The sequence below is a fragment of the Somniosus microcephalus genome, chromosome 16 (genome assembly GCF_052327205.1).
Source record: "Somniosus microcephalus isolate GS21.2 chromosome 16, FLI_Smic_1.0, whole genome shotgun sequence".
Lineage (NCBI taxonomy): Eukaryota > Metazoa > Chordata > Chondrichthyes > Squaliformes > Somniosidae > Somniosus > Somniosus microcephalus.
In genome coordinates, this window is record NC_141002.1 from 22,869,144 (window position 1) to 22,885,702 (window position 16,559).

Genomic DNA, 16,559 nt, shown 5'->3' on the forward strand with positions numbered 1-16,559 from the left:
TCACTGTCGCTGGGCCAAAATCCTGGAACTCCCTTCCTAACAGCATTGTGGGTGTACCTACACCATATGGACTGCAGCGGTTCAAGAAGGCGGCTCACCACCATCTTCTCAAGGGCAATTAGGGATGGGCACTAAATGCAGGCCTAGCCAGCGACGCCCACATCCCATCAATGAATAAAAAATTAAGACAATTTTGACACCGAGTCATATAAGGAGAAATTAGGGCAAATGACCAAAACCTTGGTGAAAGAGGTAGGTTTTAAGGAGCGTCTTAAAGGAGAAAAGAGAGGTTAGAGACACGGAGCAGTTTAGGCAGGGAACTCCAGAGCTTGGAGCCTTGGCAACAGAAGGCACGGTCACCAATGATTGAGCGATTATAATCAGGGATGCTCAAGAGGGCAGAATTAGAGGAGCGCAGATATCTCGGGGGGGATTGTGGGGCTGGAGGAGATTACAGAGATAGGGAGGTGTGAGGCCATGGAGGGATTTGAAAACAAGGATGAGAATTTTGAAATCGAGGCATTGTTTAACCGGGACACCGGGAGATCAGTGAGCACAGGAGCGATGGGCGAACGGGACTTGGTGCGAGTTAGGACACGGGCAGCTGAGTTTTGGATGACGTCAAGCTTAAGTAGGGTAGAACGTGGGAGGCCAGCCAGGAGTGCGTTGGAATAGTCAAGTCTAGAGGTAACTAAGGCATGGATGAGGGTTTCAGCAGCGGATGAACTGAGGCAAGGGCAGAGACAGGCGATGTTACGGAGGTGGAAATAGGCGGTCTTTGTTATGCCGCCATCACATCATGACTTGATGTGAGATAGGCAGTCTGACAAAGTGGACAGGGTCATAGAATGGCCAGTGGTTGAAGTGGAGTGATAAGGCTGGGTGTCATCATCATACAAGTAGAAACTGACCTCGTGCCTGTGGATAACATCTCTGTATAATATGGTCATCTGCTGTGGGCAGGTGTCGAGGTAAAGTCTAGAACTTCACCCAGGCCTTGTGCTGCTCCAACTTGTGGTTGGCTACACTGTAATTTTGACTTTGAGGATGTCCCCAGCTAGGGTTGCGAAGGGGTAGAAAGTTTCCGGTAAATTTCCGGAAATTTTCCACGGGAAGTTTAGATTGGGAATTTTGGGAAATTTGCCCAAAAAAGCACATGTTAGCATAATATTGGTTTTTTTTTGTATTTCTTTCATTTTTTTTCACAGGTCCTCACTTAAAATTACTAACAGAGATGGAATCTTAATTATTAAGGAATTTCTTAATCAATATATGTTTATCTTCTTACTTGGCTTGTTTTAATAATTACAAGTTTTGTGTGTGACAATGAACAAATGTGTCCTGATTGGTTGGATGAGCGATTAGCTCCCTCTTTTAGTGATGTAGCGCCGTGCGTGCACAGGTCATGCTTCCATCACATGGAGCATCAGGAAAAATTTACTTACCCTGTTGCAGTCGTGCTGATCGACCGCAGTTCGACACAGAGACAAATGCCCTTTATTTCTCTGCACAGAACAATGCCACGTTTACCGTCAGATGTGTGGAAGCATTTTACCCCAGGCATTAAAGATGGAAAGACTGTGTACGTGTGCAAACACTGCACAAAGCCATATATAAGGAATGCCACAAAGATGCAGCAGCATTTATCCAAATGCAACAACTTCACTCAAAGCTCACAGCAGTCAGCCCAGAGTTCCTCTCCTTCCATTCAAGAAGATGGTGGTTCACATTCAGCATCGGGCTCCTTATCATCAGCAACTCCTGGCCCACTTGGAAGGCTCTTTGATACAATGGATAACCATAGCCAGAAGAATGCAGATGAGTGCCTTGCTCGAGCTGTATATGCGACAGGCTCACCCCTCATGCTCACAGCCAATGTGTACTGGAAGAGATTTTTCAATGTTATTTGCCCTGCATACTGTCCTCCCACCAGACATGCTTTGTCTACTTATTTGCTGGAGGCTGAGTATAACAGAGTCCAAGGAAAGCTCAAAGAAACGATAGAGATGGCAGACTGTGTTGCAGTTATTTCAGATGGGTGGTCAAATGTACGAGGGGAGGGCATCTTAAACTACATCGTCTCCACTCCTCTCCCAGTGTTCTTCAAGAGCACAGACACGAAGGACAACAGACACACAGGCACATATATTGCTGATGAGCTGAAAGCGGTCATCAACGATCTTGGATCACAAAAGGTCTTTGCGGTAGTTACTGACAATGCTGCGAATATGAAGGCTGCTTGGGCTCAAGTGGAGAAGGTCTACCCTCATATTACCTCTATTGGGTGCGCAGCTCATGGGCTCAACCTGCTCCTCAAGGACATCATGGGTTTGAGAACCATGGAAACACTGTACAAGAGAGCCAAGCAAGTTGTTAAGTATGTCAGGGGAAAACAGGTAGTTGTAGCAACCTACAACTCCAAGCAAACGACAAAGAACAAGAACACCACACTGAAGCTGCCCAGCAATGCTAGATGGGGTGGCGTTGTCATAATGTACAACAGCCTTCTGGAGGGTAAGGAGTCGCTGCAAGAAATGGCAATATCCCAGTCTGGGGATATGGAAACCACCATCAAAAAAATACTGCTGGATGATGTGTTTTGGGAGAGAGTGGTTAGCAGCTTTAAACTACTCTCACCAGTAGCATCTGCAATTGCTCAGATTGAAGGAGATGACGCTGTCTTGTCAGATGTTCTCAGGCTTTTTACTGATTTAAAAGAACAAATCAGCATTGCCCTACCCACATCCCTGCTGCTCAAAGCAGAGGAGAACATACGAACATAAGAACATAAGAAATAGGAGCAGGAGTAGGCCATACGGCCCCTCGGGCCTGCTCCGCCATTCAATAGGATCATGGCTGATCTGAATCTATACTCACGTCCACTTCCCTGCCCTCTCCCCGTAACCCCTAATTCCCTTATCTGCTAGGAAAATGTCTATCTCCATTTAAAAAAAAATTCTTGTTGCAGCTTCCACAGCTCTCTGGGGTAGCAAATTCCATAGATTTACTACCCTCTGAGTGAAGAAGTTTCTCCTTATCTCAGTTTTGAAAGGGCAGCCCCTTATTCTAAGATTATGCCCCCTAGTTCTAATCTCACCCATCAGTGGAAACATCCTCACCGCATCCACCCGATCAAGCCCCCTCACAATCTTATATGTTTCGATAAGATCGCCTCTCATTCTTCTGAACTCCAATTAGTAGAGTCCCAACCTACTCAACCTTTCCTCATACGTCAACCCCCTCATCTCTGGAATCAACCGAGTGAACCTTCTCTGAACCGCCTCGAGAGCAAGTATATCTTTTCTTAAATATGGAAACCAAAACTGCACGCAGTATTCCAGGTGTGGCCTCACCAATACCCTTTATAACTGCAGCAAGACTTCCCTGTTTTTATACTCCATCCCCCTTGCAATAAAAGCCAAGATTCCATTGGCCTTCCTGATCACCTGCTGCACCTGCATACTAACTTTTTGTGTTTCATGCACCAGGACCCCCAGATCCCTTTGTACTGTAGCACTTTGCAGTTTCTCTCCATTTAGATAATAACTTGCTCTTTGATTTTTTCTGCCAAAGTGCATAACCTCACACTTTCCAACATTATATTGCATCTGCCAAATCTCTGCCCACTCACTTAGTCTGTCTATGTCCTTTTGCAGGTTTTTTATGTCCTCCTCACTCACTGCTTTCCCTCCCATCTTTGTATCGTCGGCAAACTTGGATATGTTGCACTCGGTCCCTTCCTCCAAATCGTTAATATAGATTGTAAAGAGTTGGGGTCCCAGCACTGACCCCTGCGGAACACCACTAGTTACTGATTGCCAGCCCGAGAACGAACCATTTATCCCAACTCTTTGTTTTCTGTTAGATAGCCAATCTTCCACCCATGCCAGTATATTACCCCCAATCCCGTGATTTTTTATCTTGATCAGTAATCTTTTGTGTGGAACCTTGTCAAATGCCTTTTGGAAGTCCAAATACACTACATCCACTGGCTCCCCTTTATCCACCCTGTATGTTACATCCTCAAAGAATTCGAGCAAATTTGTCAAACATGACTTCCCCTTCGTAAAACCATGCTGACTCTGTCCTATTAAATTATGTTTATCCAAATGCTCTGTTACTGTTTCCTTAATAATGGACTCCAACATTTTGCCAACCACAGATGTTAGGCTAACTGGTCTATAGTTTCCAGCTTTTTGTCTACTTCCCTTCTTAAATAAGGGTGTTACACTAGCAGTTTTCCAATCTGCCGGGACCTTTCCTGAGTACAGGGAGTTCTGGAAAATGATCACCAATGCATCCACAATCCCTACCGCCACTTCTCTCAAGACCCTAGGATGTAGGCCATCAGGTCCGGGGGATTTATCCGCCTTAAGTCCCATTATTTTACTGAGTACCATCTCCTTAGTGATTTTAATTGTGTTTAGCTCCTGCCCCCCATTTCCCCCTGTTTGTCCAGTGTTGGGATATTTTTAGTGTCCTCTACTGTAAAGACTGATACAAAATATTTGTTCAGCGTCTTTGCCATCTGCATGTTCCCTACCACTAGTTTCGCAGTCCCATCCTCTAAGGGACCAATGTTCACTTTAGCCACCCTTTTTCTTTTTATATAGCTGTAGAAACTCTTGCTATCTGTTTTTATATTTTTTGCTAGTTTACTTTCATAATCACACAGAATCACAGAATCCCCACAATGCAGATAGAGGCCATTTCGGCCCATCGAGCCTGCACTGATACATATCCCACCCTATCCCCATAACCCCACGTATTTAATCCCCTAACACTAAGGGTCAATTTATCATAGCCAAATGAACCTAACCCGCACATCTTTGGACTGTGGGAGGAAACTGGAGCACCCGGAGGAAACCCACGCAGACACAGGGAGAATGTGCAAACTCCACACAGACAGTCGCCCGAGGCCGGATTTGAACCCGGGTCCCTGGCGCTGTGAGGCAACAGTGCTAACCACTATGCCACCGTGCCCCCCCCTATCTATTTTCTATCTATCTTCCCTTTCTTAATTAATCTTTTAGTTATTGTTTGCTGGCTTTTAAATGCTTCTCAATCTTTTATCCTCCCACTAGATTTGGCTAATTTATATGCCCTTGTTTTCAGTCGAATACTATCCTTTATTACTTCACTAAGCCACGGATGGCTGTCTTTTCTTTTACTCCCCTTTTTCCTCACTGGAATATATTTATCTTGAAAGATGTGAAATATCTCCTTGAATGTAGACCACTGCTCTCGTACCGTCTTACACTTTAATCTGTTTTCCCAGTCCACTTTAGTCAATTCTACTCTCATACCTTCATAGTCTCCTTTATTTAAGCTTAGTACGCTGGTTTGAGATCCAACTCTCTCACCCTCAAACTGAATTTGGAATTCAACCATATTATGGTTACTCATTCCAAGGGGATCCTTTACTAGGACATTTTTTATTAATCCTGTCTCATTACACAGGACCAGATCTAAGATTGCCTGCCCCCTGGTTGGTTCAGTTACATACTGCTCAAGGAACCCGTCCCTAATACACTCTATGAACTCTTCCTCAATGCTGCCATGCCCAATTTGATTAGTCCAATCAATATGAAAGTTAAAATCCTCCATGATTATAGCTGTTCCCTTATTACAAGCCCCAACTATTTCCTGATTTATACTCCGACCAACAGAGTTGCAACTGTTAGGAGCCCTATAGACTACGCCCACTAGTGACTTTTCCCCCTTATTATTCCTTATCTCCACCCAAATTGTTTCACTATCCTGATCCTTTGACCCAATATCATTTCTGACTATTGCAGTGATTCCATCCTTGATTAACATAGCAACCCCACTTCCCTTTCCTTCCTGTCTGTCCTTCCTAATTGTCAAATACCCTTGTATGTTTAGTTCCCATTCATGATTATCTTGCAGCCATGTTTCCGTAATGGCCACCAGATCATACCCATGTGTAGTTATTTGCACCGTCAACTCGTCAATTTTGTTACAAATGCTGCGTGCATTCAGATAAAGAACTTTCAAATATGTTTTCTGATGATTTATTCCTGCTTTTACCCCTTTTACTACTTTACCTTTATCATTATACATTCTGTCCCTTCCTGACACGCTCTGGTTTTTAATTCCCCCACTGCTACCTTGCTCTATTGCCTTCTCCGCTGTCATTTTTATTTTTCGCTCTCTTAAAACCTCCCCCCCACTAATTAGTTTAAAGCCCTCTCTACAGCCCTAGTTATTCGATTCACCAGGATTCTAGTCCCAGCACTGGCCAAGTGAAGTCCGTCCCAACGGAACAGCTCTCTCCTGTCCCAGTACTGATGCCAGTGTCCTAGGAAGCAAAACCCATTTCTCCCACACCAGTCTTTGAGCCACGTATTTAACTCTCTAATTTTATTTACCCTAGCCAAATTCGCACGTGGCTCAGGTAGTAATCCAGAGGTTATTACCCTTGTGGTTCTGCTTTTTAATTTGGCCCCTAGCTGCTCAAACTCCCTCAGCAGAACCTCCTTCCTTGTCCTATCTATGTCGTTGGTACCAACATGGACCACGACAACTGGATCCTCCCCCTCCCACTCCAAGTTTCTCTCCAGCCCAGAGGAGATGTCCTTAACCCTGGCACCGGGCAGGCAACACAGCCTTCGGGACTCTCGCTCTCGGCTGCAAAGAACACTATCTATCCCCCTAACGATACTATCCCCTACCACTACAACATTTCTTTTAACTCCCCCCACTTGAATGGCCCCCCACTCCACGGTGCTGTGGCCAGGTTGCTCATCCTCCCCGCAGTCCCTGTTCCCATCCTCACAGGGAGTAAGAGCCTCAAACCTGTTGGACAAGAGCAAGGGCTGCGGCTCCTCCAACACTACCTCCTGGATCCCTGTACCTGCCTCACTTCTAGTCACACCATCCTGACCCTGGCCACGGACTACATCTGAATTAATTAATCTAATTGGTGTGACTACCTCCTGATACACAGAGTCCAGGTAACTCTCCTCCTCCCTGATGTGTCTCAGTGTTTGAAGCTCGGACTCCAGCTCTTCAACACGGAGCCGGAATTCCTCGAGCAGCCAATTGTTCAATTCATACAGACGCATCAAGAATTTTGTGTCAAGCCGATTCATGCTGCAGCATACATGCTGGACCCAAAGCATGTTGGGAGACCAATACTTTCTGGAGAACAGATCAACAGCGCTTACAGTGTGATTTCTACCCTCTCACGCCACCTCAATCTGGACGTGGGCAAAGTTCTGGGAAGTCTGGCAAAGTTCTCTACCAAGCAAGGTCTTTGGAATGGGGATGGGATATGGGAATCATGCAAGCTTATCAGTGCACATACCTGGTGGAAGGGACTTTGTGCATCTGAGGCCCTGTCACCCATTGCATCGGCAATACTCCAAATCCCACCTTCATCAGCGGCCTCTGAACGAAACTGGTCACTTTTTGGGAATACGCATACAAAGGTGTGCAACAGGCTGACTAACGAGAGAGCGGAGAAACTGGTGGCTATCCGGGCGAACCTACAACTTATTGAGCCAGATACAGATGTGTCTACCACACAGCTAGACAGTGACACAGAGGAGGAAATGGACACGTCAGAGCCAGAGTCAGAGAGTCAGGAGGAGCAATGATGAGTAGAAGTCTCAGGAGACTCAAAGGGACAAAATAAGGACAAATTACAGGCTAAATAAGCTGACGCTCTTTTTATTTTATTTTAGATGGGTCTTTCTTGTGGGGGTTCAATAAAGTTCAAAATTATAACCTAAATAAAGTTTTGAAAGCCTGTTTCTATTTGTATGGAACAGTATGTCTATTTTGATGACAAAGATAATATAAGGGTCAGAGACAAAAACCATCAGTGTGCAAAAAAACTCTAAATTCCCATGGAAAGTTTCCTCTTTTAAAAATTCCTGGAATTTTGCAACCCTATCCCCAGCCCATCTTGGTCAGTAAAGTTGACTCATGGAGACACAACAGTAGGGAAAGGGATCAAAGGGAAAGGGATTAAATAAAATAAACAATCAAAAATAAAAGTCCCCCCAGAGCTTCCCAAAGGCCACAGACAGTTTGTGTAGGATCTGGAAGTAGAGTACTGTGCTTATTCACAGCAGGTCTAAGATGTGTGCTTGAGAGCCACTGCATGAGTAAAGAGCACCTCCTCCTCTTTGAGGACCGGTCCTCCACTCTGCCCTTCCTAATTTAATTCCCAACCCTTTGTTTTCTCCCAGACAAAGCTCGTCACTTGTCCAAAATCGAGACACAGTTTCTTCTGTAACCTGTAATGGAAAAACACTGGGGAAAGAATTGAATTAAACCCAGCACAAAATATTATCCCATGTAAAGAAATAGGCCTAGAAATTCGGTGGGCTGTGCCACCAGTTAGCACCTAAAGAGGGCACTCAGTGGCTTTAGCGCCACTGGCCACACCTCCCGTGAAATTTAGCGGGGCGCTAATGGCAGCGTTAGCCTGTAGCGCTGCGCTGCCACCGATGACGTCATCGGTGTGCGCAGCGCCCAGCTACCGCCCCGAACGTGATATTGGGTTGTGCCCCCCCCCCCGTAGCGCCGGTCGCAAATCGCAACCGGTTCAGGCGGGCCTACCTGTGGCGGTGGTGGCGGAAATTAAAGGGGAGGTGCGGGGCGGCCATTTTTTTCGGTGGCCGCCTGCCAGCACCTCCTCGCGTGGCCCTCCCCGGCCTCCTGATCCCGATCCCCCCCTCCCCCCGGGCAGTGCCGGCTGTGTCCCGAGAGTCCGGCACCTCTCCTCGGTGCCGGGCTCTTTTGCCGGCACTCGCGATCGGAGAGCGCGCTGGTGCTGGCCCCTCCCCTTTAAGAAGGGGAGGATGGCCTGCAGTACCGCAGTGAGCAGCGCCCCGCTTCCGTTTGGGGCGCTCAAACTGAATATCCCGCTAGCGCTCCCGGCTCCTTCCGGGGTGGGACTTCTGGTGCCCAGGCGAGCTTGGCGCCCCAAATGGGGCGCCACCGAATTTTTAGGCCATACTGTTTAAACCTATAACTGGTGCAGCTGAAATAAGCTAAGTACCATTCTTAGAGTGCAGGTTTGGAAGTAACATGGAGGAAGCTAAATCAGTGTTATCCCAGTAATTTTTGCAATAAAAATATTGGACTTGAAATTCCACAAGGGTTCTATCGGTCTCCAGTTGTAACTATGGTGGAGGCCTATGGAACCCCAAGTAAACTTCCATCTGCCCATACCAGGTAAATGACGAGTGGGGAGGCGGTGCGGGGAGGGCACTCCTTAAGTCAGTGGATCGCACTCGGCCCTAGATGGGGATCTGGTGCATCAGTGCAGCCAGCACACTGAGAAAGATGAGGTATCTACAGAGTGCATTTGGCCCCACTGGTGAGGTCCAAGCCGGGTAATGGGTCAGAATGCCCGAGGGGGCGGGAGCGTGGGCCTCGGCAGTTCTCTGCCAGTCACCCCAGTTTCCTGACGATGGGGCAAGGAGGAGGAGAAGGGGGTTGGGCCCCAAAGAAACACCCTAAGTGGCACTTCCTGGCAGCCCCATGGAAACAAGGAGTCTACCCAATGACCCGGCAAACTCGGCCATGGGTCAGTGTTGGCGGGCACGGTCCCAAATCAACCACCACCTGCAAGATTTCAGGGCATTGTCCTTCTGACCCCTCTTGTCAAGTTTAGGAAGAGAGTACAGATCTTGAGGGAGGTGGGGGAGATGTTAAGGGAGTGAGATTAGAAGTCGATGAGTGAAGTAGTCGTGCATGTCCTGTTGAAGGAGTGGGCTTAGGAAATGAATAGGTGGCATAGTGGTTAGCACTATTGCCTCACAGCGCCAGGGACCCGGGTTCGAATCCGGCCTCGGGTGACTGTCTGTGTGGAGTTTGCACATTCTCCCCGTGTTTCCTCCCACAGTCCAAAGATGTGCGGGTTAGGTTGATTGGCTATGGTAAATTGACCCTTCATGTTAGGGGGATTAAATACATGGGGTTACGGGGATAGGGTGGGATATGTGTTGGTGTAGGGGTTACGGGGATCGGGTGGGATATGTGTCGGTGCAGGCTCGATGGGCCGAAATGGCCTCTATCTGCACTGTGGGGTTTCTGTGATTCTGTGAAATACACAACCAGTTTAGAAATGGGCTAACTCTCTAGAATAATGACCTCGCCATGAAAGAATTCTCCTCAGTCTTCATCATCTTGAGTTGAACTATGACTTGGCTACACAGGGAATTAAACCTGGGCGTGGGCTGTAGGGCGTGAACCGAGATGTGTTTTTTAATGAGGGCAAATCAGGGACACGGACCTGAAGTGAAGTTTTGCTAGGTTTTCGCTAAGATCCTCAAAGGACACACGAGTTGATGTTTAATTTATCCTCTCGGTAAAGTGATTTGTGAAGTTTTTAATTGTTAATCTTGCAGTTTATTTTCTTGGTGGGGATTTACATGATTGGTTGGAAGATTGTGCTGCAGAGTTGGCTTAACTTAATACTTCTCTTGAGAACAGAAGGAGTCTGAGAAGTGCACGTGCAGAACTTAGCCTTTCTGAGGAATAGATGCACTTTGCTCTCTTCCATCCCTATTTTAGTCGCTGGGAGCGGCTTTCGGGAATGTGCTATTTTTAAGGCGCTATTTGGACATCTCTGTTGTCATGGTGAGGCGTACAGGTGCACTTCACTAACGCCTGTTGCAGTTCAAGAGCAACTGGAATACACTGCAAGAAAATGGGTCTAAAAATAATTACTGTACGTAACTCGTGCTGTTCCTTGTATTGACCTAACTACCAATTGCAACTAATTATGCTACAAAGATGAAGCAAACACCATTAGATGAAAAGTTTTGCTGGACTGAGTATCGTGCCGAGGCCTTAATAAATCCTGAAAAATGAAAAATATATTTTCAGTACTATTTTTGTTAATTTAATAATCTACATCTGTTCTCAGGTTCTTGTTACCCAGGCATTTACACAGCACCTTTCATGACCTCGGGGTGTCCCAAAGCGCTTCCCAGCCAGTGAAGTACTGTTGAAGTGTAGTCACTGTTGAAATGTAACAGCCAATTTGCGGACAGCAAAATCCCACAAACAGCAAAGTGTTGATGATTTTTTCGTGATGTTGGTTGAGGAATAAATATTGACTCGGTGCTGCCCCTCTTCAAATAGTGCCATGGGATCTTTAACATCTACCCTCTTTTGGGTGAGATGTTAAATCGAGACCTGGTCTACCCTCTTGGGTACTGCACAGAAGTGCTAGCTTAGGTTATGTGCTCAAGTCTCTGGAGTGGGATTTGAACCCACAACCTTCTGACTCAGAGGCGAGAGAGCTACCAGCTGAGCCACAGCTACAAGTCTGAAATAACTATAACAGTATGTTTGAGTGTTAGGAACCCAGGTTAATCCTGCAGAGCAGAGTTTAATGTTACCATTTGAGTTTGTAAACTCTAAATTTTTAGCCTCCCCCCCTCCCCCTCCCCTTTCCGACCCAGAGACCAAGGAATGAATGTAATTAGCTCTATTGGAGGTTGCCTATTCCCCAACCCCCACTGACTCATTGTTGTCTTGCTTTATAGAACAGTGAGGAGGATTCTTCAAGCGAAGGAATTTATGTTTCCAAAGTTATGGAGAATGGGCCTGCTGACAGAGCAGATGGACTGCAAGTTCATGACAGGATCATCGAGGTAAGAGAGGAGGTGTGGCTAAGTGTATTGATGTCTGCTCTTCAACTTACTAGGGCAAGCGCATTCCATTCTTCCTTTTAAGGAGGCAGTGTGCCTTTATGTCATCCCTCTTGAGCTTAATGTACAAAACAGTTCATCTTGTATTTAAATGAAGCACTGGTAATCGTTTGCCCTAGTGAGACCTTGTATCCGGGCCTAGCTGCCAGCGGCTCAGATTAATCCAGCGAGCAGTTGAACCACGCAGACAGGAGAGGCGCCAGCTTCATTCCACCCTGTGTGCACTTGCAATTCCCCTGGCTGAAAGTAGGCAAGATTGCTGCCAGTAGCCTCGGCACCTCTTGGTTAGGGAGTGGGTGGGAGGTAAAAAAAAAATCAGTCGGGGTACCCGATACTGATTGCTATCCAGTGACACCTCTTGTAAATGCCTGTGTGGCCATCAGGTGAGAACCAGGATCGGAGTTAGCTGTGATACCAGTACGGTTGAATAGCTGGGCGACACTTGCTGCCTCGGCTGAGCAATGGCCACTTGTGTCAGGTACTCCCACCCGTGGAGCTGTGCTCCAGCAATGAGCCAGCGACTCCACGATAAGGAAGGTGAGAAAATTGGCGAGAAGAAAAAGAACAATTTTTGTCTAAAAGCAGGTCACAGTCTCCATATTTATGTGGATGCATCTGAATGCCCCACAAAACAGAAAATGTGCAAGGACTATCCATCCTCCCTTTCCTCTTAAGAAAAATCCCCCAATACTTTGTTTTTCTGGGAGGCCTTCATATCAGCACAGAGTGCATTGAGCTGCACTGCTCAAACATCTTCAACTTGCCTTGTTGCCTGACGGATTTGAGCAATGGTGGGTGTGTGAAATGTTTATGCTTTATCTACTTGACGAATTCGGCAGCAGTACGATTACAGATTTGGTCCTTCCAAAGTTGAGTTGTGTCGGCAAAGGGTGTTTAAAATTGCACAGGGCGATGTGTTGGAGATTCTCCCTGGTGGGAGCAATTTGAGGTGATTAATTATAAGGGTATTGTACAAGAAATATGTCACCTGACGTGCAAGCCCTTTGACTGAACAGTGACATTTCCTGTTGTGTATTTGGTATCCGTACAGTGAACAAGCCCAGTGACAACATACATTACATTTAAAACATTCAGTCACAGTTAGACCAAGTGTTTTGTTGTAGCAGGCGATTTGTTATCACTTGGAAGCTGCTATTTCGATTGCCTGTGGGACTTTTTGTGCCAGATTGTGCTCCTGGGGCAGCAACTTGCTCTGTGTACGGTAAGTGTAGACATTTGCTGTGGGATGTTGCATCATCCTCAAGTCGCTTACCTTAACCATCATGGCTTTGTTTGCCAAAGTAAATGTTTAAATGCTTAAATTGAATTTGTATACATTTTTGCCTAATGCGACAAGCAGCAATCCGTGATGAGGCCTGTTGCTAAACTAACACTGTCCTAAGAAGCCATTCCAAGTTGCTGAGCCATTGATGTGAATGGCTGCCTTTTTGTCATGACTCATAGCCCTTGTGATTAATAGGCGTGATGTCACCGTTGGCCATTCAGCACTGCTAAACGAATGGTGTCATAATAAACTATCCGTCCTGTGTTGCTAGGTTACTGACTTGAAAGGCTGCCTGTTTGGATTAGTTCTGGATAAATTTACTACATGCCAGTGTAATTTAGGTGATGTAGGGGGAAAAATAGTTGTTTTGAAACTGTTGCTAATTTTCTAAATTTGAAGTTTGACTTGAGCGAATGTGAGGTGAGTGGGAGAAGCTGTTTTCTGGTTTTGATGTTGGCGAACTGGCCAAATCCAGTGATTGTTCGATCAGAATAGCATGATGTATCAGAGTTAGTGATGGGCTACTGCTTAGCTCCCTAACTGCGGCGCTGTCAGTTTACTAAACTATCGCTGTAGCTGTATATTTCTGCTGTTACTGGTCTCAGATATCAGTGTAATTATGCACATGCACATCGATAAGAATATTAGGTGGGGCTTGAAAATAAAGACAGCAAATTGTCCCTTTAAAAGTGCTGTATGGAGTCCGAACTCTCTCTCAGTAAGTGATTGGAGTTTGTACTGTGGAGCACACTTGACTTACTAATGAAAGCAGGAGTTCCTAATTATACTGCGAAATTTCCACAACGATGTATTAACTGATATTTATACTGAATCCCATTTTATATAGGTTGTTGACCAGCAACTTGTTTCAATCTCATTACTATGATCTTGCAAAATTTGCTTGAATCTTGAAGCACAGAGAAGAGAGAGTTCACAAAAGAAAGCCCTCGAAAGTTACAGAAAAATTCCAAAGTAACAATGCACAAATACGCGGCTGAATCAGCGCACTGCAAAGTACTAAAGATATGCTGTGTTCTTGTGCTGAGAGGAAGCAGGGGCTCGGCAGTATTCCCAGAAGGACTTTCTTTGCTGGATGGGGAAGGGTCTTGCTTGCGATATTTTGTCAATGGAATTTTCAGACTTGCAGCTGTTGTCCAGCTGTGACCCATAATGACTGCTCCGAAGGATTATGCTGCTATTCGTTTCGGTCACCTTCAGCTTTGCCCATTCATTGCTCATGTGTGCTGCTCACATTGGTTGGTTATATCTGTGCAGTAGGCTGGTTGTTTGCACTACATCATTGAAGTAAGGCCCTTCGTTCTGTTGGGTTCAACAGCGCTGGTATGCGCAAAACTAGCCAGTTTTTTTAGATTTATTAAAGCATGATATCCTGTGGCCCAGTGGATAAAGACACCTCTGGGTGCAATATTGAGCCACGCATAATGTGTGCATTGAAACCCGTATTGAGTCCAGTTCTGAGTCCCCTCAGTCTCGTCAACATTTGTTGTCTGGACTTGCACGCAGCCACTTGAGCAAGTACTTGGGTGTCCAGCACCTTCAGGAGAGGAAAATCATCTCGCTCTGGTGGTGACGTGAGTCGGTACACTAATATATGGAGAGCCCCATAGCATCACAAACAGGACGCCAAGCAAGGCGACTTCCTGATCTGGGCTGAGCCACCAGAGGGCACCACCAAGCAAGTGCGAGTCAGCCTCCACTGGGAAGCAGCAAGAATCAGAGGGTTAATGATTCCTTCCGCCACAGCCACCACCAGCTGTTGAGCACCTCCTTGTGGCCAGTTTCAGACGTCAGTGGCCCTGGGAACCAATTATCTTCCTGTCTTCATGCCTGAGAAATACATAGAAGGCAGAACAAGAAAACAGGCCGTTTGGCCCAACCTGTCCATGTTGACATTTACCCTCCATACGAGCAAATAGTTCTAGTCACATTTACCCACCCTGTTCTTGTATCTCTGCACCCTCCTTTCCTTCATCTACCTGTCCAATCCATGGTGTGAGGGAGAATTAAAGGCAGGGGAAGACCTGTAATTGATACCAATTGGCTTTATATGTTTGTTACTGTCAATAATGTATTGTTGATGGGTAGATTTTACAGCACAGAAACAGGCCATTCGACCCAACAGGCCTATGCTCGTGCCTAAGGATAGGATTTCAGTAGCTTTCATTTTGAAACCATTGTATCACATCTAATACTAGTTAATGAGTCAGTCTAAAGCTACAGGTACAGAATATATCAACAGGAATAATTGACTTTTTTTTCCATTTTGAGGTAAAGCAGTATTTTCTTTGACTCTCATATAGGAGAAAAATCCAAATTTTGGTTTAGCATGGAAGATACAGTGGTCCATTGTTAATACAGAAATAACTGTCCACATAATCCCCTTTTGGTTCTAATTGTATCTATGCTGGAGGAGCCTGAGCAACCTCAAATGCAGTATGCATTGTAATATTAAAGTGCAATACAGTAATTCATATGTGTTGAGCAATCTTCAGCTGCAGATTCCCTCCCAATAAGCGTACAGTAAAATTGAAAGAGCATGCATAATAACTAATAATGAATGAGTACTTGGGAGTGATTTCAAAGCTCAGATCTAATCTCTGAGTTCAGATAGTTCTAAATCCAAGGCAGGCTTTATTCTGTAATGCACTCTCTTTTTGAGAAATTGAAAGAGTTTTGCCATGTAACTTACGGTTTTGACTTTCAGTGCCAGTGAGAGCTTTCACAGCCATGGGCTGTTGGGGTTCAAATAAATACAAGCTGCCCTCCCTGCCCCCTCCCTCCAATGGCTCGGTGAGTTTATCCAGTGACTAGCTGAACCAGAGAGTGAGAGAGAACAGGAATGTCGGTTTAGGCTACGGTTAGGCTTGGCTGTGATGCTTCCACAGTGGAATAGCAGTTCACACATGAATAACGGCATTTGAATAAGGAACTTGGAGCCATATCTCAGCAAGGAGTCATAGAAACATAGAAGATAGGAGCAGGAGTAGGCCATTCGGCCCCTCGAGCCTGCTCCGCCATTCAATGAGATCATGGCTGATCATCCAAATTCAGGACCCGGTCCCTGCTTTCTCCCCATACCCCTTGATCCCTTTAGCCTTAAGAAATATATCCAACTCCTTCTTGAATATATTTAATGAATTGGCCTCTACTGCCTTCTGTGGTAGAGAATTCCACAGGTTCACCACTCTCTGGGTGAAGAAATTCCTCCTCATTTCTGTCCTAAATGGCCTACCCCTTATCCTTAGACTGTGACCCCTGGTTCTGGACTCCCCGACCATCGGGAACATCCTTCCTGCATCTAGTCTGCCCAGTCCTGTCAGAATTTTATAAGTTTCAATGAGATCCCCTCTCATTCTTCTAAACTCCAGCGAGTACAAGCCCATTCGACCCAATCTCTCCTCATACATCATTCCTGCCATCCCAGGTATCAGCCTGGTGAATCTTCGCTGAACTCCCTCCATGGCAAGAACATCCTTCCTCAGATAAGGCGACCAAAACTGCACACAATACTAAAGATGTGGTCTCACCAAGGCCCTGTACAACTGCAGCAAGAC

General features: G+C 45.9%; 1 protein-coding gene across 1 annotated transcript in view; it reads left to right on the forward strand.

Moving 5' to 3' along the window:
- pdzrn4 (PDZ domain containing ring finger 4) overlaps positions 1-16,559 on the forward strand; it is a 547,764-nt gene that overhangs the window by 41,170 nt on the left and 490,035 nt on the right. Inside the window, exon 5 of the mRNA XM_086008682.1 lies at positions 11,535-11,642. Coding sequence (XP_085864808.1) covers positions 11,535-11,642 — 108 coding nt within the window. The remainder of the gene's footprint in view (positions 1-11,534; positions 11,643-16,559) is intronic.